Source organism: Entelurus aequoreus, linkage group LG10, assembly GCF_033978785.1.
Source record: "Entelurus aequoreus isolate RoL-2023_Sb linkage group LG10, RoL_Eaeq_v1.1, whole genome shotgun sequence".
In the NCBI taxonomy this organism is placed as follows: Eukaryota; Metazoa; Chordata; class Actinopteri; order Syngnathiformes; family Syngnathidae; genus Entelurus; species Entelurus aequoreus.
This window is the reverse complement of record NC_084740.1, coordinates 41,454,578-41,481,145: the sequence shown is the minus strand read 5'-3', so window position 1 is coordinate 41,481,145 and position 26,568 is coordinate 41,454,578. Positions and strand designations below refer to the sequence as shown.

General features: G+C 42.4%; 1 protein-coding gene across 1 annotated transcript in view; it reads right to left on the bottom strand.

Annotated features, from left to right (window-relative positions):
* LOC133659153 (high affinity cationic amino acid transporter 1-like) overlaps positions 1–26,568 on the bottom strand; it is a 59,846-nt gene that overhangs the window by 4,353 nt on the left and 28,925 nt on the right. The window contains exons 4-9 of the mRNA XM_062061888.1: positions 9,505–9,676; positions 9,282–9,415; positions 4,064–4,286; positions 3,854–3,993; positions 234–336; positions 5–165 (exon numbers count right to left, since the gene is read on the bottom strand). Of these exons, the coding sequence (XP_061917872.1) occupies positions 5–165; positions 234–336; positions 3,854–3,993; positions 4,064–4,286; positions 9,282–9,415; positions 9,505–9,676 (933 nt within the window). The remainder of the gene's footprint in view (positions 1–4; positions 166–233; positions 337–3,853; positions 3,994–4,063; positions 4,287–9,281; positions 9,416–9,504; positions 9,677–26,568) is intronic.

Sequence of the window (26,568 nt, the reverse complement as noted above, 5' to 3'; positions counted from 1 at the left end):
TCACCGAGCACGCTGACGCACACGATGACCACGGACCCGGACGCGCGGGTCGGCTTTGTGCCGGAGCAGAAGATGGCGGTTCGGATGCGTTGCCTCATCGGCACGTCGGACTCGGCCCGGTTTTCACTTCCCTCCTCGCGGGCTCCGCCGCCCTCAGGCTGGTACCTTCAGAGGACACGGCACGTTCTTTAGGTGTACCTAATGATGTGGCAGGGAGGGTGGGGAGGACGCACCTGAGCAGCAGCACGCACGCCGCTACCAACGTGTACGCCAGCAGGGCGCCGATGGCCATCATGTCTACCAGGTCCTTCAGGTTGAAAATCAGCGCCATCACCGCTGTCGCAAAACATCAGATGATTGACCGAAAATTGTTTGAAAAGGGGAGTGTTGTTGCAGCTGGACGATGGTAACTAAATGGGGAAGGTGTTACTGGGGCTGGACGGTGGTCATTAAAGAGAGTAGGGAGTGTTATAGCAGCTAATTAATGATAATTAGAGAGAAAAGGGGAGTGTTGTTGCAGATGGAATATTGTAACTAAATAGAGAAGGTGTCACTGCGGCTGGACAATGGTAATTAAAGAGTAGGGGAGTGTTATTGCAGCTAGATAATGGTAACTAGAGAGAAAAGGGGAGTGTTGTCGCAGCTGGATGATGGTAACTATGGTAGGGTATGGTTGGTCTTGCACGAGTACAACGAAATTTGGTTTTCAGCAAATGGATGGTAACTAAATAGGGAAGGTGTTACTGGGGCTGGACGGTGGTAATTAAAGACAGTAGGGGAGTGTTATTGCAGCTAAATAATGGTAATTAGAGAGAAAGGAGGAGTGTTGTTGCAGCTGGAATATGGTAACTAAATAGGGAAGGTGTCACTGCGGCTGGACAATGGTAATTAAAGAGAGTAGGGGAGTGTTAATGCAGCTAGATAATGGTAATTAGAGAGAAAAGGGGAGTGTTGTCGCAGCTGGATGATGGTAACTATGGTAGGGTATGGTTGGTCTTGCACGAGTACAACGAAATTTGGTTTTCAGCAAATGGATGGTAACTAAATAGGGAAGGTGTTACTGGGGCTGGACGGTGGTAATTAAAGACAGTAGGGGAGTGTTATTGCAGCTAAATAATGGTAATTAGAGAGAAAGGAGGAGTGTTGTTGCAGCTGGAATATGGTAACTAAATAGGGAAGGTGTCACTGCGGCTGGACAATGGTAATTAAAGAGAGTAGGGGAGTGTTAATGCAGCTAGATAATGGTAATTAGAGAGAAAAGGGGAGTGTTGTCGCAGCTGGATGATGGTAACTATGGTAGGGTATGGTTGGTCTTGCACGAGTACAACGAAATTTGGTTTTCAGCAAATGGATGGTAACTAAATAGGGAAGGTGTTACTGGGGCTGGACGGTGGTAATTAAAGACAGTAGGGGAGTGTTATTGCAGCTAAATGATGGTATTTAGAGAGAAAAGGGGAGTGTTGTTGCAGCTGGATGATGGTAAGTATGGTAGGGTATGGTTGGTCTTGCACGAGTACAACAAAATTTGGTTTTCAGCAAATGGATGGTAACTAAATAGGGAAGGTGTTACTGGGGCTGGATGGTGGTAATTAAAGACAGTAGGGGAGTGTTATTGCAGCTAAATGATGGTAATTATAGAGAAAAGGGGAGTGTTGTTGCAGCTGGAACATTGTAACTAAATAGAGAAGGTGTCACTGCGGCTGGACAATGGTAATTAAAGAGAGTAGGGGAGTGTTATTGCAGCTAGATAATGGTAATTAGAGAGAAAAGGGGAGTGTTGTCGCAGCTGGATGATGGCAACTATGGTAGGGTATGGTTGGTCTTGCACGAGTACAACGAAATTTGGTTTTCAGCAAATGGATGGTAACTAAATAGGGAAGGTGTTACTGGGGCTGGACGGTGGTAATTAAAGACAGTAGGGGAGTGTTATTGCAGCTAAATAATGGTAATTAGAGAGAAAGGAGAAGTGTTGTTGCAGCTGGAATATGGTAAATAAATAGGGAAGGTGTCACTGCGGCTGGACAATGGTAATTAAAGAGAGTAGGGGAGTGTTATTGCAGCTAGATAATGGTAATTAGAGAGAAAAGGGGAGTGTTGTCGCAGCTGGATGATGGTAACTATGGTAGGGTATGGTTGGTCTTGCACGAGTACAACAAAATTTGGTTTTCAGCAAATGGATGGTAACTAAATAGGGAAGGTGTTACTGGGGCTGGACGGTGGTAATTAAAGACAGTAGGGGAGTGTTATTGCAGCTAAATGATGGTAACTATAGAGAAAGGGGGAGTGTTGTTGCAGCTGGAATATTGTAACTAAATAGAGAAGGTGTCACTGCGGCTGGACAATGGTAATTAAAGAGAGTAGGGGAGTGTTATTGCAGCTAGATAATGGTAATTAGAGAGAAAAGGGGAGTGTTGTCGCAGCTGGATGATGGTAAGTATGGTAGGGTATGGTTGGTCTTGCACGAGTACAACGAAATTTGGTTTTCAGCAAATGGATGGTAACTAAATAGGGAAGGTGTTACTGGGGCTGGACGGTGGTAATTCAAGACAGTAGGGGAGTGTTATTGCAGCTAAATGATGGTAATTAGAGAGAAAAGGGGAGTGTTATTGCAGCTGGAATATGGTAAATAAATAGGGACGTGTCACTGCAGCTGGACAACGGTAATTAAAGAGAGTAGGGGGTGTTATTGCAGCTAAATAATGGTAATTTGAGAGAAAAACGGAGTGTTGTCGCAGCTGGATGATGGTAACTATGGTAGGGTATGGTTGGTCTTGCACGAGTACAACGAAATTGTGTTTTCAGCAAATGGATGGTAACTAAATAGGGAAGGTGTTACTGGGGCTGGACGGTGGTAATTAAAGACAGTAGGGGAGTGTTATTGCAGCTAAATGATGGTAATTATAGAGAAAGGGGGAGTGTTTTTGCAGCTGGAATATAGTAACTAAATAGGGAAGGTGTCACTGCGGCTGGACAATGGTAAAGAGAGTAGGGGAGTGTTATTGCAGCTAAATAATGGTAGCGAGACAAGGGGAGTGTTGTTGCAGCTGGACGATGGTAAATACATGGGGAAAGTGTTACTGGGGCTGGACGATGGTAATTAAAGAGAGGAGGGGAGTGTTATTGCAGCTAAAAATGGCAATTAGAGGGAAAATGGGAGTGTTGTTGTAGCTGGATGATGGTAACTAAATAGGGAACGTGTTACTGCGGCTGGACGGTGGTAGTTAGAGAGAAGGGGAGTGTTATTGCAGCTAAATAATGGCAATTAGAGAGAAAATGGGAGTGTTGTTGTAGCTGGATGATGGTAACCAAATAGGGAAGGTGTTACTGGGGCTGGACGGCAATAATTAAAGAGCGTAAGGGAGTGTTATTGCAGCTAAATAATGGTAATAAGAGAGAAAAGGGGATTATTGTTGCAATTGGATTGTAACTAAATAGGGAATGTGTTACTGCGGCTGGACGGTGGTAATTAAAGAGTAGAGGAGTGTTGTTGCAGCTAAATAATGGTAATTAGAGAAAAAAGGGGAGTGTTGTAGCAGCTGGATGATGATAACTATGGTATGGTATGGTGTTTATTGTCATTGCACAAGTACTACGAAATTTTGTTTTCAGCAAATAGATGATGGTAACTAAATAGGGAACGTGTTACTGCGGCTGGACGGTGGTAGTTAGAGAGTAGGGGAGTGTTATTGCAGCTAAATGGTCATTAGAGGGGAAAGGGGAGTGTTGCTGCAGCTGGATGATGGTAACCAAATAGGGAAGGTGTCACTGCGGCTGGACGGTGGCAATTAAAGAGAGATGTGGAGTGTTATTCAACTTTAGGACTGGATGGACACCTGTCCACCTGTGAGCTCACCTGCTAAGACCCCGGCCGTCACGGTGGCCACAAAAGGCGTCTTGGTGCGCTCGTTGATGGTGGAGAAACATTTGAAGAGGAGGCCATCTTGTGCCATGGCCCACATGACCCTGGCCATGGGGAACATGGCTCCTAGCAGACTGCGGCAACACACCAAAGGTTAGTCATGTTTCATACCCAGCTAAGATCAAACACTTTGCACGGCGCCACCTGGTGGACAAGGCGCAGAGCGAGCCGACAGCCACGGCGTACGTGACGCCCTCCCAGCCCAGGTGTGTGAAGGCCACGGGCAGCGGGCTGTGCTTGTCCAGCAGGTAGAACGGGACCATGAAGGTGAGGGCGGCCGACACGCCAAAGTAGGCCAGGAAGCAGACCAGCTGCGAGGTCACGATGCTGATGGGGATGGTCTTCTGCGGGTCCTTGGCCTCCTCACCTGCCACAAGACATTTGACTACTTCCTGTCCACGCTTTGATTGACCATAATATATTTGACTACTTCCTGTCTGCGCTTTGATTGACCACAAGACATTTGACTATTTCCTGTCCACGCTTTGATTGACCACAAGACATTTGACTACTTCCTGTCTGCGCTTTTATTGATCAAAAGATATTTGACTACTTCCTGTCTGCGCTTTGATTGACCACAAGACATTTGACTTTCATTGGCCAGAAGACATTTGACTACTTCCTGTCTGCGCTTTAATTGACCACAAGACTTTTGACTACTTCCTGTCTGCACTTTGATTGACCACGAGACATTTGACTACTTCCTGTCCACGCTTTGATTGACCACAAGACATTTGACTACTTCCTGTCTGCGCTTTGATTGATCAAAAGATATTTGACTACTTCCTGTCTGCGCTTTGATTGACCACAAGACATTTGACTACTTCCTGTCCACGCTTTGATTGACCACAAGACATTTGACTACTTCCTGTCTGCGCTTTGATTGATCAAAAGATATTTGACTACTTCCTGTCTGCGCTTTGATTGACCACAAGACATTTGACTATTTCCTGTCTGCGCTTTGATTGACCACAAGACATTTGACTACTTCCTGTCTGCGCTTTGATTGACACAAGACATTTGACTACTTCCTGTCTGCGCTTTGACTGACCACAGACATTTGATTACTTCCTGTCCACGCTTTGATTGGTCCCCAGAAATTTGACTACTTCCTGTCTGCGCTTTGATTGACCACAGACATTTGATTACTTCCTGTCCACGCTTTGATTGGTCCCCAGAAATTTGACTACTTCCTGTTTACGCTTTGATTGACCACAAGACATTTGACTACTTCCTATCTGCGCTTTGATTGACCAAAATATATTTGACTACTTCCTGTCTGCGTTTTGATTGACCACAAGACATTTGACAACTTCCTGTTTGCGTTTTGATTGACCACAAGACATTTGACTACTTCCTATCTGCACTTTGATTGACCAAAATATATTTGACTACTTCCTGTCTGTGCTTTGATTGACCACAGACATTTGACTACTTCCTGTCTGCGCTTTGATTGACCACAGACATTTGACTACTTCCTATCTGCGCTTTGATTGACCAAAATATATTTGACTACGTCCTGTCTGCGCTTTGATTGACCAAAATATATTTGACTACTTCTTGTCTGTGCTTTGATTGACCACAGACATTTGACTACTTCCTATCTGCGCTTTGATTGACCAAAATATATTTGACTACTTCCTGTCTGTGCTTTGATTGACTAAAATATATAACTACTTCCTGTCTGTGCTTTGATTGACCACAAGACATTTGACTACTTCCTGTCCATGCTTTGATTGACCACAAGACATTTGACTACTTCCTGTCCATGCTTTGATTGACCACAGACATTTGAGTACTTCCTGTCCACGCTTTGATTGACCACAAGACATTTGACTACTTCCTGTCTGCGCTTTGATTGACCACAGACATTTGACTACTTCCTATCTGCGCTTTGATTGACCACAGACATTTGACTACTTCCTGTCCACGCTTTGATTGACCACAAGACATTTGACTACTTCCTGTCTGCGCTTTTATTGATCAAAAGATATTTGACTACTTCCTGTCTGCGCTTTGATTGACCACAAGACATTTGACTTTCATTGGCCAGAAGACATTTGACTACTTCCTGTCTGCGCTTTAATTGACCACAAGACTTTTGACTACTTCCTGTCTGCACTTTGATTGACCACGAGACATTTGACTACTTCCTGTCCACGCTTTGATTGACCACAAGACATTTGACTACTTCCTGTCTGCGCTTTGATTGATCAAAAGATATTTGACTACTTCCTGTCTGCGCTTTGATTGACCACAAGACATTTGACTACTTCCTGTCCACGCTTTGATTGACCACAAGACATTTGACTACTTCCTGTCTGCGCTTTGATTGATCAAAAGATATTTGACTACTTCCTGTCTGTGCTTTGATTGACCACAAGACATTTGACTACTTCCTATCTGCGCTTTGATCGGCCACAAGACATATGACTACTTCCTGTCCACGCTTTGATTGACTCCAAGACATTTGACTTTGATTGGCCACAAGACATTTGACTCCTTCCTGTCTGCGCTTTGATTGACCACAAGACATTTGACTACTTCCTGTCTGCCCTTTGATTGGCCACAAGACATTTGACTACTTTCAGTCTGTGCTTTGATTGGCCACAAATCATGACTACTTCCTCTCCACGCTTGAATTGGCTACAAGACAATTGACTACTTCCTGTCCGCGCTTTGATTGGCCACAAGACATTTGACTACTTCCTGTCTGCGCTTTGTTTGTCCACAAGACATGACTACTTACTGTCTGCACTTTGATTGGCCACAAGACATTTGACTACTTCCTGTCTGTGCTTTGATTGACCACAAGACATTTGACTACTTCCTGTCTGTGCTTTGATTGGCCGACATTTTTAAACATATTTTTGTTTACTGTGAGATGCTTTTGTATTAACTGTGATTACAAAGTAACAGGAAAAAATATCTATTAAATTGTATTTTATTAATATTAAACTCTTCAAATCTCATCAGTGTATCTTTTGGTCAGTGATATTTCCTTTTTTTATGAATGGGAATTGAAAAAATAAAATCATAAATTTGTTTACATTTTGTTAGGAAACACATAAATACATTAAAAAATAAAGCCTTCTTTTTGAGTTTTAAAGAGCAATAACTAGCTATTTAAAAAATAGCGGTTTGATTTTTACTTTAGATTTCATATAACAAAAACTAAAATAATGGACTAATCAGACAAAATCACATAAATAATACATCTTTAAATAATTTTCTGTTTAATTATAATTGTTGGTAAATGTAAAGACAAATGTGTTATTAAATGTGTCATTAATTTATTTTTAAAAAATTGTAAAAGTACAACTAATTAATAAATTAACATATTGATTTTATTATTTCATGATTAATGATTTTTTGATTTCTTCAATTATTTAATACAAGCAACTTCCCAGAAAGTACTAGGTTATTCTCCTTCGCCGCCATGTTTTTAAAGACTTCCAGATTTCCTGTTAGCCTCGCCCACTGACTTTGATGGCTGAAACTGTCGGATTAAATAAATGCATTCCTGATATTATTGAAAAAATAATTAAGTCATATATATACTGTATATATATATATATACATATATATATATATATATATATATATATATATATATATATATATATATATATATATATATATATATATATATATATATATATAAAAATATATATACATAAATATATATACATATATATAAATATATATATATATATATATATATATAAATATATATATATATATATATATATATATATAAATATATATACATATATATATATACATATATATATATATATATATATATATATATATGTATATATATATATATATATATATAAATATATACACATATATATATATATATATATATATATATATATATATACATATATATATATATATATATATATACATATATATATACATATATATATATATATATACATATATATATATATATATATATATATACATATATATATATATATATATATATATATATACATATATATATATATATATATATATATATATATATATATATATATATATATATATATATATATATATATATATATATATATATATATATATATACATATACATATATATATATATATCAGTGACGTGCGGTGAGGTTCATGGCTGGTGAGGCACTGACTTCATCACAGTCAGATTTACAAACATATAAACCCTAAAGAGTATCTTATTCACCATTTGATTGGCAGCAGTTAACGGGTTATGTTGAAAAGCTCATACCAGCATTCTTCCTTGCTTGGCACTCAGCATCAAGGGTTGGAATTGGGGGTTAAATCACCAAAAATGATTCTCGGGCGCGGCGCCGCTGCTGCCCACTGCTCCCCTCACCTCCCAGGGGGTGAGCAAGGGGATGGGTCAAATGCAGAGGACAAATTTCACCACACCTAGTGTGTGTGTGACAATCATTGGTACTTTAACTTAACTTTAACTTTGCACATACAAACTGTAGCACACAAAAAGCACATTTAATAAAAAAAACGTTATTATGTTCTTACCTTTACTTATAAATGAAGTCCATGTGCCACTCCTTTGGAACAAATGCATCGATAACTTGTGTATAGAAGTCTTCCTTATCTTTCTTCAGTTTTAAAAGTCTCTCTGTCTCGATGGAGATCTTCCTTTAATTATTACCTCCTGCTTCGATTGAAAGTCCAGTTTAGAAAACTGTTTTATTTTAGATATGTAATCCTCCATGTAAAAAGTCCAGGCGAGAGGAAAAAATAAACGATCGCTGCTAACTGTTGCTGCTTGTTGTCACTTATTCTGCAGCCGAGTAGTCGCAAGAATGATCGCTGGGATCACTAGCGCCCTCTAACACCATGAGGCGGGATTACTGCGAGCCTCACCCAGTGCGTCTTCGCAGCCGTTTTATGATTGCTCAGCACAAGAAATACGTTACACACATACAGTTGTTGACAAAGTACACTGTACATTATATACCTCAGCTAACTAAACTATGGAAATGTATAATATAATTCATATAGCAATAAGGTCTCTTCTCGGTATTTGAACGGCAAATGTGAAAATTCAGCGATTTTTAATGAAAAATAATCTAAAACTGGTGAAGTTAAATGGAAAATAACTTTATAGTATAATCACTGGATACATATAACAATTTAATTTTTTTTTTTTCTTTCCATGATGCCACGTGAGGCACCGCCTCACCTGCCTCCCCTAACTGCACGTCACTGATATATATATATATATATATATATATATATATATATATATATATATATATATATATATATATATATATATATATATATATATATATATATATATATATATATATATATATATACACATCTCCACGTACCTGCTGTGGTGATGCATTCAAAGCCTATGAAGGCGTAGAAACACTTGGCGGCGCCAGAGAAGACTCCCTCCCAGCCAAAAGGCAAGAATCCTCCCGCGCCCAAACTCTTCTTGAGTTCTGAGTGATCCGTTCCACTGCGAGAGTGGAAAAAGAGAAAAGCTCTTCATTGGTGGAGATGCAAGGCTGCTTTAGAAGCCTGGAACTAGGTGGCCCTTTCACCTACTTGGGTGAGTTGTGGATGGCGGCGCTGATGATGGCGTCGACGTTCAGGTTCCAGTTCTTCACGTCTCCTTTGATGCAGCCCGAGATCATGACTGACACCAACACCAGGATGTTGATGCTGGTGAACACCTTGGACAACATGGCCGACTCCTTCACGCCAAAGCTCAGCACTCCTGTAAGCGGCAATAACTGATTGATGGTTGCACACTGACACTAGGGAACTTGATTGATGGTTGCACACTGACACTAGGGAACTTGAATGATGGTTGTACACTGACACTAGGGAACTTGATTGATGGTTGCACACTGACACTAGGGAACTTGATTGATGATTACACACTGACACTAGGGAACTTGATTGATGGTTGCACACTGACACTAGGGAACTTGATTGATGATTACACACTGACACTAGGGAACTTGATTGATGGTTGCACACTGACACTAGGGAACTTCAATGATGGTTGCACACTGACACTAGGGAACTTGATTGATGATTACACACTGACACTATGGAACTTGATTGATGGTTGCACACTGACACTAGGGAACTTGATTGATGGTTGCACACTGACACTAGGGAACTTAAATGATGGTTGCACACTGACACTAGGGAACTTGATTGATGATTACACACTGACACTAGGGAACTTGATTGATGGTTGCACACTGACACTAGGGAACTTGATTGATGGTTGCACACTGACACTAGGGAACTTGATTGATGGTTGTACACTGACACTAGGGAACTTGATTGATGGTTGCACACTGACACTAGGGAACTTGATTGATGGTTGTACACTGACACTAGGGAACTTGATTGATGGTTGCACACTGACACTAGGGAACTTGATTGATGGTTGCACACTGACACTAGGGAACTTGATTAAAGTTGCACACTGACACTAGGGAACTTGATTGATGGTTACACACTGACACGAGGGAACTTGATTGATGGTTGCACACTGACACTAGGGAACTTGATTGATGGTTGCACACTGACACTAGGGAACTTGATTGATGGTTGCACACTGACACTAGGGAACTTGATTGATGATTACACACTGACACTAGGGAACTTGATTGATGGTTGCACACTGACACTAGGGAACTTGATTGATGGTTGCACACTGACCCTAGGGAACTTGATTGATGGTTGCACACTGACACTAGGGAACTTGATTGATGGTTGCACACTGACACTAGGGAACTTGATTGATGGTTGCACACTGACACTAGGGAACTTGATTGATGGTTGCACACTGACACTAGGGAACTTGATTGATGGTTACACACTGACACTAGGGAACTTGATTGATGGTTGCACACTGACACTAGGGAACTTGATTGATGGTTGCACACTGACACTAGGGAACTTGATTGATGATTACACACTGACACTCGGGAACTTGATTGATGGTTGCACACTGACACTAGGGAACTTGATTGATGATTACACACTGACACTCGGGAACTTGATTGATGGTTGTACACTGACACTAGGGAACTTTATTGATGGTTGCACACTAACACTAGGGAACTTGATTGATGGTTACACACTGACACGAGGGAACTTGATTGATGGTTGCACACTGACACTAGGGAACTTGATTGATGGTTGCACACTGACACTAGGGAACTTGATTGATGGTTGCACACTGACACTAGGGAACTTGATTGATGATTACACACTGACACTAGGGAACTTGATTGATGGTTGCACACTGACACTAGGGAACTTGATTGATGGTTGCACACTGACCCTAGGGAACTTGATTGATGGTTGCACACTGACACTAGGGAACTTGATTGATGGTTGCACACTGACACTAGGGAACTTGATTGATGGTTGCACACTGACCCTAGGGAACTTGATTGATGGTTGCACACTGACACTAGGGAACTTGATTGATGGTTTTACACTGACACTAGGGAACTTGATTAATGGTTACACACTGACACTAGGGAACTTGATTGATGGTTGCACACTGACACTAGGGAACTTGATTGATGGTTGCACACTGACACTAGGGAACTTGATTGATGGTTGTACACTGACACTAGGGAACTTGATTGATGGTTGTACACTGACACTAGGGAACTTGATTGATGGTTGCACACTGACACTAGGGAACTTGATTGATGGTTGCACACTGACACTAGGGAACTTGATTGATGGTTGCACACTGACACTAGGGAACTTGATTGATGGTTGCACACTGACACTAGGGAACTTGATTGATGGTTGCACACTGACACTAGGGAACTTGATTGATGGTTGCACACTGACACTAGGGAACTTGATTGATGGTTACACACTGACACTAGGGAACTTGATTGATGGTTGCACACTGACACTAGGGAACTTGATTGATGGTTGCACACTGACACTAGGGAACTTGATTGATGGTTGCACACTGACACTAAGGAAATTGATTGATGGTTGCACACTGACACTAGTGAACTTGATTGACGATTACACACTGACACTAGGGAACTTGATTGACGGTTGCACACTGACACTAGGGAACTTGATTGATGGTTACACACTGACACTAGGGAACTTGATTGATGGTTGCACACTGACACTAGGGAACTTGATTGATGGTTGCACACTGACACTAGGGAACTTGATTGATGGTTGCACACTGACACTAGGGAACTTGATTGATGGTTGTACACTGACACTAGGGAACTTGATTGATGGTTGCACACTGACACTAGGGAACTTGATTGATGGTTGCACACTGACACTAGGGAACTTGATTGATGGTTGCACACTGACACTAGGGAACTTGATTGATGATTACACACTGACACTAGGGAACTTGATTGATGGTTGCACACTGACACTAGGGAACTTGATTGATGGTTGTACACTGACACTAGGGAACTTGATTGATGATTACACACTGACACTAGGGAACTTGATTGATGGTTGCACACTGACACTAGGGAACTTGATTGATGGTTGCACACTGACACTAGGGAACTTGATTGATGGTTACACACTGACACTAGGGAACTTGATTGATGGTTGTACACTGACACTAGGGAACTTGATTGATGGTTACACACTGACACTAGGGAACTTGATTGATGGTTGCACACTGACACTAGGGAACTTGATTGATGGTTGCACACTGACACTAGGGAACTTGATTGATGGTTGCACACTGACACTAGGGAACTTGATTGATGATTACACACTGACACTCGGGAACTTGATTGATGGTTGCATACTGACACTAGGGAACTTGATTGATGGTTGCACACTGACCCTAGGGAACTTGATTGATGGTTGTACACTGACACTAGGGAACTTGATTGATGGTTGCACACTAACACTAGGGAACTTGATTGATGGTTGCACACTGACACTAGGGAACTTGATTGATGGTTGCATACTGACACTAGGGAACTTGATTGATGGTTGCACTCTGACACTAGGGAACTTCAATGATGGTTGCACACTGACACTAGGGAACTTGATTGATGATTACACACTGACACTAGGGAACTTGATTGATGGTTGCACACTGACACTAGGGAACTTGATTGATGGTTGCACACTGACACTAGGGAACTTGATTGATGGTTGTACACTGACACTAGGGAACTTGATTGATGGTTGTACACTGACACTAGGGAACTTGATTGATGGTTGTACACTGACACTAGGGAACTTGATTGATGGTTGTACACTGACCCTAGGGAACTTGATTGATGGTTGCACACTGACACTAGGGAACTTGATTGATGGTTGCACACTGACACTAGGGAACTTGATTGATGGTTGCACACTGACCCTAGGGAACTTGATTGATGGTTTTACACTGACACTAGGGAACTTGATTGATGGTTTTACACTGACACTAGGGAACTTGATTGATGGTTGCACACTAACACTAGGGAACTTGATTGATGGTTGCACACTGACACTAGGGAACTTGATTGATGGTTTTACACTGACACTAGGGAACTTGATTGATGGTTACACACTGACACTAGGGAACTTGATTGATGGTTGCACACTGACACTAGGGAACTTGATTGATGGTTTTACACTGACACTAGGGAACTTGATTGATGGTTTTACACTGACACTAGGGAACTTGATTGATGGTTGCACACTGACCCTAGGGAACTTGATTGATGGTTGCACACTGACACTAGGGAACTTGATTGATGGTTTTACACTGACACTAGGGAACTTGATTGATGGTTACACACTGACACTAGGGAACTTGATTGATGGTTGCACACTGACACTAGGGAACTTGATTGATGGTTGCACACTGACACTAGGGAACTTGATTGATGGTTGTACACTGACACTAGGGAACTTGATTGATGGTTGCACACTGACACTAGGGAACTTGATTGATGGTTGCACACTGACACTAGGGAACTTGATTGATGGTTGCACACTGACACTAGGGAACTTGATTGATGATTGTACACTGACACTAGGGAACTTGATTGATGGTTGCACACTGACACTCGGGAACTTGATTGATGGTTGCACACTGACACTCGGGAACTTGATTGATGGTTGTACACTGACACTAGGGAACTTGATTGATGGTTGTACACTGACACTAGGGAACTTGATTGATGGTTGTACACTGACACTAGGGAACTTGATTGATGGTTGCACACTGACACTAGGGAACTTGATTGATGGTTGCACACTGACACTAGGGAACTTGATTGATGGTTGCACACTGACACTCGGGAACTTGATTGATGTTGCACACTGACACTCGGGAACTTGATTGATGTTGCACACTGACACTAGGGAACTTGATTGATGGTTGCACACTGACACTAGGGAACTTGATTGATGGTTGCACACTGACACTAGGGAACTTGATTGATGATTACACACTGACACTAAGGAACTTGATTGATGGTTGCACACTGACACTAGGGAACTTGATTGATGGTTGTACACTGACACTAGGGAACTTGATTGATGGTTGCACACTGACACTAGGGAACTTGATTGATGGTTGCACACTGACACTAGGGAACTTGATTGATGGTTGTACACTGACACTAGGGAACTTGATTGATGGTTGCACACTGACACTAGGGAACTTGATTGATGGTTGCACACTGACACTAGGGAACTTGATTGATGATTACACACTGACACTAAGGAACTTGATTGATGGTTGCACACTGACACTAGGGAACTTGATTGATGGTTGCACACTGACCCTAGGGAACTTGATTGATGGTTGCACACTGACACTAGGGAACTTGATTGATGGTTGCACACTGACACTAGGGAACTTGATTGATGGTTCTACACTGACACTAGGGAACTTGATTGATGGTTGTACACTGACACTAGGGAACTTGATTGATGGTTGTACACTGACACTAGGGAACTTGATTGATGGTTGCACACTGACACTAGGGAACTTGATTGATGGTTGCACACTGACACTAGGGAACTTGATTGATGGTTGTACACTGACACTAGGTAACTTGATTGATGGTTGCACACTAACACTAGGGAACTTGATTGATGATTACACACTGACACTAGGGAACTTGATTGATGGTTGCACACTGACACTAGGGAACTTGATTGATGGTTACACACTGACACTAGGGAACTTGATTGATGGTTGCACACTGACACTAGGGAACTTGATTGATGGTTGCACACTGACACTAGGGAACTTGATTGATGATTACACACTGACACTAGGGAACTTGATTGATGGTTGCACACTGACACTAGGGAACTTGATTGATGGTTGTACACTGACACTAGAGAACTTGATTGATGATTACAAACTGACACTAGGGAACTTGATTGATGATTACACACTGACACTAGGGAACTTGATTGATGGTTGCACACTGACACTAGGGAACTTGATTGATGGTTGCACACTGACACTAGGGAACTTCATTGATGGTTGCACACTGACACTAGGGAACTTGATTGATGGTTGCACACTGACACTAGGGAACTTGATTGATGGTTGTACACTGACACTAGGGAACTTGATTGATGGTTGCACACTGACACTAGGGAACTTGATTGATGGTTGCACACTGACACTAGGGAACTTGATTGATGGTTGCACACTGACACTAGGGAACTTGATTGATGATTACACACTGACACTAGGGAACTTGATTGATGGTTGCACACTGACACTAGGGAACTTGATTGATGGTTGTACACTGACACTAGGGAACTTGATTGATGGTTACACACTGACACTAGGGAACTTGATTGATGGTTGTACACTGACACTAGGGAACTTGATTGATGGTTACACACTGACACTAGGGAACTTGATTGATGGTTGTACACTGACACTAGGGAACTTGATTGATGGTTGTACACTGACACTAGGGAACTTGATTGATGGTTGTGCACTGACACTAGGGAACTTTATTGATGGTTGCACACTAACACTAGGGAACTTGATTGATGGTTACACACTGACACGAGGGAACTTGATTGATGGTTGCACACTGACACTAGGGAACTTGATTGATGGTTGCACACTGACACTAGGGAACTTGATTGATGGTTGCACACTGACACTAGGGAACTTGATTGATGATTACACACTGACACTAGGGAACTTGATTGATGGTTGCACACTGACACTAGGGAACTTGATTGATGGTTGCACACTGACACTAGGGAACTTGATTGATGGTTGTACACTGACACTAGGGAACTTGATTGATGGTTGCACACTGACACTAGGGAACTTGATTGATGGTTGCACACTGACACTAGGGAACTTGATTGATGGTTGCACACTGACACTAGGGAACTTGATTGATGATTACACACTGACACTAGGGAACTTGATTGATGGTTGCACACTGACACTAGGGAACTTGATTGATGGTTGTACACTGACACTAGGGAACTTGATTGATGGTTACACACTGACACTAGGGAACTTGATTGATGGTTGTACACTGACACTAGGGAACTTGATTGATGGTTACACACTGACACTAGGGAACTTGATTGATGGTTGCACACTGACACTAGGGAACTTGATTGATGGTTGCACACTGACACTAGGGAACTTGATTGATGGTTGCACACTGACACTAGGGAACTTGATTGATGATTACACACTGACACTCGGGAACTTGATTGATGGTTGCACACTGACCCTAGGGAACTTGATTGATGGTTGTACACTGACACTAGGGAACTTGATTGATGGTTGCACACTAACACTAGGGAACTTGATTGATGGTTGCACACTGACACTAGGGAACTTGATTGATGGTTGCATACTGACACTAGGGAACTTGATTGATGGTTGCACTCTGACACTAGGGAACTTCAATGATGGTTGCACACTGACACTAGGGAACTTGATTGATGATTACACACTGACACTAGGGAACTTGATTGATGGTTGCACACTGACACTAGGGAACTTGATTGATGGTTGCACACTGACACTAGGGAACTTGATTGATGGTTGTACACTGACACTAGGGAACTTGATTGATGGTTGTACACTGACACTAGGGAACTTGATTGATGGTTGTACACTGACACTAGGGAACTTGATTGATGGTTGTACACTGACCCTAGGGAACTTGATTGATGGTTGCACACTGACACTAGGGAACTTGATTGATGGTTGCACACTGACACTAGGGAACTTGATTGATGGTTGCACACTGACCCTAGGGAACTTGATTGATGGTTTTACACTGACACTAGGGAACTTGATTGATGGTTTTACACTGACACTAGGGAACTTGATTGATGGTTGCACACTAACACTAGGGAACTTGATTGATGGTTGCACACTGACACTAGGGAACTTGATTGATGGTTTTACACTGACACTAGGGAACTTGATTGATGGTTACACACTGACACTAGGGAACTTGATTGATGGTTGCACACTGACACTAGGGAACTTGATTGATGGTTTTACACTGACACTAGGGAACTTGATTGATGGTTTTACACTGACACTAGGGAACTTGATTGATGGTTGCACACTGACCCTAGGGAACTTGATTGATGGTTGCACACTGACACTAGGGAACTTGATTGATGGTTTTACACTGACACTAGGGAACTTGATTGATGGTTACACACTGACACTAGGGAACTTGATTGATGGTTGCACACTGACACTAGGGAACTTGATTGATGGTTGCACACTGACACTAGGGAACTTGATTGATGGTTGTACACTGACACTAGGGAACTTGATTGATGGTTGTACACTGACACTAGGGAACTTGATTGATGGTTGCACACTGACACTAGGGAACTTGATTGATGGTTGCACACTGACACTAGGGAACTTGATTGATGGTTGCACACTGACACTAGGGAACTTGATTGATGATTGTACACTGACACTAGGGAACTTGATTGATGGTTGCACACTGACACTCGGGAACTTGATTGATGGTTGCACACTGACACTCGGGAACTTGATTGATGGTTGTACACTGACACTAGGGAACTTGATTGATGGTTGTACACTGACACTAGGGAACTTGATTGATGGTTGTACACTGACACTAGGGAACTTGATTGATGGTTGCACACTGACACTAGGGAACTTGATTGATGGTTGCACACTGACACTAGGGAACTTGATTGATGGTTGCACACTGACACTCGGGAACTTGATTGATGTTGCACACTGACACTCGGGAACTTGATTGATGTTGCACACTGACACTAGGGAACTTGATTGATGGTTGCACACTGACACTAGGGAACTTGATTGATGGTTGCACACTGACACTAGGGAACTTGATTGATGATTACACACTGACACTAAGGAACTTGATTGATGGTTGCACACTGACACTAGGGAACTTGATTGATGGTTGTACACTGACACTAGGGAACTTGATTGATGGTTGCACACTGACACTAGGGAACTTGATTGATGGTTGCACACTGACACTAGGGAACTTGATTGATGGTTGTACACTGACACTAGGGAACTTGATTGATGGTTGCACACTGACACTAGGGAACTTGATTGATGGTTGCACACTGACACTAGGGAACTTGATTGATGATTACACACTGACACTAAGGAACTTGATTGATGGTTGCACACTGACACTAGGGAACTTGATTGATGGTTGCACACTGACCCTAGGGAACTTGATTGATGGTTGCACACTGACACTAGGGAACTTGATTGATGGTTGCACACTGACACTAGGGAACTTGATTGATGGTTCTACACTGACACTAGGGAACTTGATTGATGGTTGTACACTGACACTAGGGAACTTGATTGATGGTTGTACACTGACACTAGGGAACTTGATTGATGGTTGCACACTGACACTAGGGAACTTGATTGATGGTTGCACACTGACACTAGGGAACTTGATTGATGGTTGTACACTGACACTAGGTAACTTGATTGATGGTTGCACACTAACACTAGGGAACTTGATTGATGATTACACACTGACACTAGGGAACTTGATTGATGGTTGCACACTGACACTAGGGAACTTGATTGATGGTTACACACTGACACTAGGGAACTTGATTGATGGTTGCACACTGACACTAGGGAACTTGATTGATGGTTGCACACTGACACTAGGGAACTTGATTGATGATTACACACTGACACTAGGGAACTTGATTGATGGTTGCACACTGACACTAGGGAACTTGATTGATGATTACAAACTGACACTAGGGAACTTGATTGATGATTACACACTGACACTAGGGAACTTGATTGATGGTTGCACACTGACACTAGGGAACTTGATTGATGGTTGCACACTGACACTAGGGAACTTCATTGATGGTTGCACACTGACACTAGGGAACTTGATTGATGGTTGCACACTGACACTAGGGAACTTGATTGATGGTTGTACACTGACACTAGGGAACTTGATTGATGGTTGCACACTGACACTAGGGAACTTGATTGATGGTTGCACACTGACACTAGGGAACTTGATTGATGGTTGCACACTGACACTAGGGAACTTGATTGATGATTACACACTGACACTAGGGAACTTGATTGATGGTTGCACACTGACACTAGGGAACTTGATTGATGGTTGTACACTGACACTAGGGAACTTGATTGATGGTTACACACTGACACTAGGGAACTTGATTGATGGTTGTACACTGACACTAGGGAACTTGATTGATGGTTACACACTGACACTAGGGAACTTGATTGATGGTTGTACACTGACACTAGGGAACTTGATTGATGGTTGTACACTGACACTAGGGAACTTGATTGATGGTTGTACACTGACACTAGGGAACTTTATTGATGGTTGCACACTAACACTAGGGAACTTGATTGATGGTTACACACTGACACGAGGGAACTTGATTGATGGTTGCACACTGACACTAGGGAACTTGATTGATGGTTGCACACTGACACTAGGGAACTTGATTGATGGTTGCACACTGACACTAGGGAACTTGATTGATGATTACACACTGACACTAGGGAACTTGATTGATGGTTGCACACTGACACTAGGGAACTTGATTGATGGTTGCACACTGACCCTAGGGAACTTGATTGATGGTTGCACACTGACACTAGGGAACTTGATTGATGGTTGCACACTGACACTAGGGAACTTGATTGATGGTTGCACACTGACCCTAGGGAACTTGATTGATGGTTTTACACTGACACTAGGGAACTTGATTGATGGTTTTACACTGACACTAGGGAACTTGATTGATGGTTGCACACTGACCCTAGGGAACTTGATTGATGGTTGCACACTGACACTAGGGAACTTGATTGATGGTTTTACACTGACACTAGGGAACTTGATTGATGGTTACACACTGACACTAGGGAACTTGATTGATGGTTGCACACTGACACTAGGGAACTTGATTGATGATTGCACACTGACACTAGGGAACTTGATTGATGGTTGTACACTGACACTAGGGAACTTGATTGATGGTTGTACACTGACACTAGGGAACTTGATTGATGGTTGCACACTGACACTAGGGAACTTGATTGATGGTTGCACACTGACACTAGGGAACTTGATTGATGGTTGCACACTGACACTAGGGAACTTGATTGATGATTGTACACTGACACTAGGGAACTTGATTGATGGTTGCACACTGACACTCGGGAACTTGATTGATTGTTGCACACTGACACTCGGGAACTTGATTGATGGTTGTACACTGACACTAGGGAACTTGATTGATGGTTGTACACTGACACTAGGGAACTTGATTGATGGTTGTACACTGACACTAGGGAACTTGATTGATGGTTGCACACTGACACTAGGGAACTTGATTGATGGTTGCACACTGACACTAGGGAACTTGATTGATGGTTGCACACTGACACTCGGGAACTTGATTGATGTTGCACACTGACACTCGGGAACTTGATTGATGTTGCACACTGACCCTAGGGAACTTGATTGATGGTTGTACACTGACACTAGGGAACTTGATTGATGGTTGTACACTGACACTAGGGAACTTGATTGATGGTTGTACACTGACATTAGGGAACTTGATTGATGGTTGCACACTGACACTAGGGAACTTGATTGATGGTTGCACACTGACACTAGGGAACTTGATTGATGGTTGCACACTGACACTAGGGAACTTGATTGATGGTTGTACACTGACACTAGGGAACTTGATTGATGGTTACACACTGACACTAGGGAACTTGATTGATGGTTGTACACTGACACTAGGGAACTTGATTGATGGTTGTACACTGACACTAGGGAACTTGATTGATGGTTACACACTGACACTAAGGAACTTGATTGATGGTTGCACACTGACACTAGGGAACTTGATTGATGGTTGCACACTGACCCTAGGGAACTTGATTGATGGTTGCACACTGACACTAGGGAACTTGATTGATGGTTGCACACTGACACTAGGGAACTTGATTGATGGTTCTACACTGACACTAGGGAACTTGATTGATGGTTGTACACTGACACTAGGGAACTTGATTGATGGTTGTACACTGACACTAGGGAACTTGATTGATGGTTGCACACTGACACTAGGGAACTTGATTGATGGTTGCACACTGACACTAGGGAACTTGATTGATGGTTGTACACTGACACTAGGTAACTTGATTGATGGTTGCACACTAACACTAGGGAACTTGATTGATGATTACACACTGACACTAGGGAACTTGATTGATGGTTGCACACTGACACTAGGGAACTTGATTGATGGTTACACACTGACACTAGGGAACTTGATTGATGGTTGCACACTGACACTAGGGAACTTGATTGATGGTTGCACACTGACACTAGGGAACTTGATTGATGATTACACACTGACACTAGGGAACTTGATTGATGGTTGCACACTGACACTAGGGAACTTGATTGATGATTACACACTGACACTAGGGAACTTGATTGATGATTACACACTGTTACTAGGGAACTTGATTGATGGTTGCACACTGACACTAGGGAACTTGATTGATGGTTGTACACTGACACTAGGGAACTTGATTGATGGTTGCACACTGACACTAGGGAACTTGATTGATGGTTGCACACTGACACTAGGGAACTTCATTGATGGTTGCACACTGACACTAGGGAACTTGATTGATGGTTGCACACTGACACTAGGGAACTTGATTGATGGTTGTACACTGACACTAGGGAACTTGATTGATGGTTGCACACTGACACTAGGGAACTTGATTGATGGTTGCACACTGACACTAGGGAACTTGATTGATGGTTGCACACTGACACTAGGGAACTTGATTGATGATTACACACTGACACTAGGGAACTTGATTGATGGTTGCACACTGACACTAGGGAACTTGATTGATGGTTGTACACTGACACTAGGGAACTTGATTGATGGTTACACACTGACACTAGGGAACTTGATTGATGGTTGTACACTGACACTAGGGAACTTGATTGATGGTTACACACTGACACTAGGGAACTTGATTGATGGTTGCACACTGACACTAGGGAACTTGATTGATGGTTGCACACTGACACTAGGGAACTTGATTGATGGTTGCACACTGACACTAGGGAACTTGATTGATGGTTGCACACTGACACTAGGGAACTTTATTGATGATTACACACTGACAATAGGGAACTTGATTGATGGTTGCACACTGACACTAGGGAACTTGATTGATGATTACACACTGACACTCGGAAACTTGATTGATGGTTGCACACTGACCCTAGGGAACTTGATTGATGGTTGTACACTGACACTAGGGAACTTGATTGATGGTTGTACACTGACACTAGGGAACTTGAATGATGGTTGTACACTGACACTAGGGAACTTGATTGATGGTTGCACACTGACACTAGGGAACTTGATTGATGATTACACACTGACACTAGGGAACTTGATTGATGGTTGTACACTGACACTAGGGAACTTGATTGATGGTTGCACACTGACACTAGGGAACTTGATTGATGATTACACACTGACACTAGGGAACTTGATTGATGGTTGCACACTGACACTAGGGAACTTGATTGATGATTACACACTGACACTAGGGAACTTGATTGATGGTTGCACACTGACACTAGGGAACTTCAATGATGGTTGCACACTGACACTAGGGAACTTGATTGATGATTACACACTGACACTATGGAACTTGATTGATGGTTGCACACTGACACTAGGGAACTTGATTGATGGTTGCACACTGACACTAGGGAACTTAAATGATGGTTGCACACTGACACTAGGGAACTTGATTGATGATTACACACTGACACTAGGGAACTTGATTGATGGTTGCACACTGACACTAGGGAACTTGATTGATGGTTGCACACTGACACTAGGGAACTTGATTGATGGTTGTACACTGACACTAGGGAACTTGATTGATGGTTGCACACTGACACTAGGGAACTTGATTGATGGTTGTACACTGACACTAGGGAACTTGATTGATGGTTGCACACTGACACTAGGGAACTTGATTGATGGTTGCACACTGACACTAGGGAACTTGATTAAAGTTGCACACTGACACTAGGGAACTTGATTGATGGTTACACACTGACACGAGGGAACTTGATTGATGGTTGCACACTGACACTAGGGAACTTGATTGATGGTTGCACACTGACACTAGGGAACTTGATTGATGGTTGCACACTGACACTAGGGAACTTGATTGATGATTACACACTGACACTAGGGAACTTGATTGATGGTTGCACACTGACACTAGGGAACTTGATTGATGGTTGCACACTGACCCTAGGGAACTTGATTGATGGTTGCACACTGACACTAGGGAACTTGATTGATGGTTGCACACTGACACTAGGGAACTTGATTGATGGTTGCACACTGACACTAGGGAACTTGATTGATGGTTGCACACTGACACTAGGGAACTTGATTGATGGTTACACACTGACACTAGGGAACTTGATTGATGGTTGCACACTGACACTAGGGAACTTGATTGATGGTTGCACACTGACACTAGGGAACTTGATTGATGATTACACACTGACACTCGGGAACTTGATTGATGGTTGCACACTGACACTAGGGAACTTGATTGATGATTACACACTGACACTCGGGAACTTGATTGATGGTTGCACACTGACACTAGGGAACTTGATTGATGGTTGCACACTGACACTAGGGAACTTGATTGATGGTTGTACACTGACACTAGGGAACTTTATTGATGGTTGCACACTAACACTAGGGAACTTGATTGATGGTTACACACTGACACGAGGGAACTTGATTGATGGTTGCACACTGACACTAGGGAACTTGATTGATGGTTGCACACTGACACTAGGGAACTTGATTGATGGTTGCACACTGACACTAGGGAACTTGATTGATGATTACACACTGACACTAGGGAACTTGATTGATGGTTGCACACTGACACTAGGGAACTTGATTGATGGTTGCACACTGACCCTAGGGAACTTGATTGATGGTTGCACACTGACACTAGGGAACTTGATTGATGGTTGCACACTGACACTAGGGAACTTGATTGATGGTTGCACACTGACCCTAGGGAACTTGATTGATGGTTGCACACTGACACTAGGGAACTTGATTGATGGTTTTACACTGACACTAGGGAACTTGATTAATGGTTACACACTGACACTAGGGAACTTGATTGATGGTTGCACACTGACACTAGGGAACTTGATTGATGGTTGCACACTGACACTAGGGAACTTGATTGATGGTTGTACACTGACACTAGGGAACTTGATTGATGGTTGTACACTGACACTAGGGAACTTGATTGATGGTTGCACACTGACACTAGGGAACTTGATTGATGGTTGCACACTGACACTAGGGAACTTGATTGATGGTTGCACACTGACACTAGGGAACTTGATTGATGGTTGCACACTGACACTAGGGAACTTGATTGATGGTTGCACACTGACACTAGGGAACTTGATTGATGGTTGCACACTGACACTAGGGAACTTGATTGATGGTTACACACTGACACTAGGGAACTTGATTGATGGTTGCACACTGACACTAGGGAACTTGATTGATGGTTGCACACTGACACTAGGGAACTTGATTGATGGTTGCACACTGACACTAAGGAAATTGATTGATGGTTGCACACTGACACTAGTGAACTTGATTGACGATTACACACTGACACTAGGGAACTTGATTGACGGTTGCACACTGACACTAGGGAACTTGATTGATGGTTACACACTGACACTAGGGAACTTGATTGATGGTTGCACACTGACACTAGGGAACTTGATTGATGGTTGCACACTGACACTAGGGAACTTGATTGATGGTTGCACACTGACACTAGGGAACTTGATTGATGGTTGTACACTGACACTAGGGAACTTGATTGATGGTTGCACACTGACACTAGGGAACTTGATTGATGGTTGCACACTGACACTAGGGAACTTGATTGATGGTTGCACACTGACACTAGGGAACTTGATTGATGATTACACACTGACACTAGGGAACTTGATTGATGGTTGCACACTGACACTAGGGAACTTGATTGATGGTTGTACACTGACACTAGGGAACTTGATTGATGATTACACACTGACACTAGGGAACTTGATTGATGGTTGCACACTGACACTAGGGAACTTGATTGATGGTTGCACACTGACACTAGGGAACTTGATTGATGGTTACACACTGACACTAGGGAACTTGATTGATGGTTGTACACTGACACTAGGGAACTTGATTGATGGTTACACACTGACACTAGGGAACTTGATTGATGGTTGCACACTGACACTAGGGAACTTGATTGATGGTTGCACACTGACACTAGGGAACTTGATTGATGGTTGCACACTGACACTAGGGAACTTGATTGATGATTACACACTGACACTCGGGAACTTGATTGATGGTTGCACACTGACCCTAGGGAACTTGATTGATGGTTGTACACTGACACTAGGGAACTTGATTGATGGTTGCACACTAACACTAGGGAACTTGATTGATGGTTGCACACTGACACTAGGGAACTTGATTGATGGTTGCATACTGACACTAGGGAACTTGATTGATGGTTGCACTCTGACACTAGGGAACTTCAATGATGGTTGCACACTGACACTAGGGAACTTGATTGATGATTACACACTGACACTAGGGAACTTGATTGATGGTTGCACACTGACACTAGGGAACTTGATTGATGGTTGCACACTGACACTAGGGAACTTGATTGATGGTTGTACACTGACACTAGGGAACTTGATTGATGGTTGTACACTGACACTAGGGAACTTGATTGATGGTTGTACACTGACACTAGGGAACTTGATTGATGGTTGTACACTGACCCTAGGGAACTTGATTGATGGTTGCACACTGACACTAGGGAACTTGATTGATGGTTGCACACTGACACTAGGGAACTTGATTGATGGTTGCACACTGACCCTAGGGAACTTGATTGATGGTTTTACACTG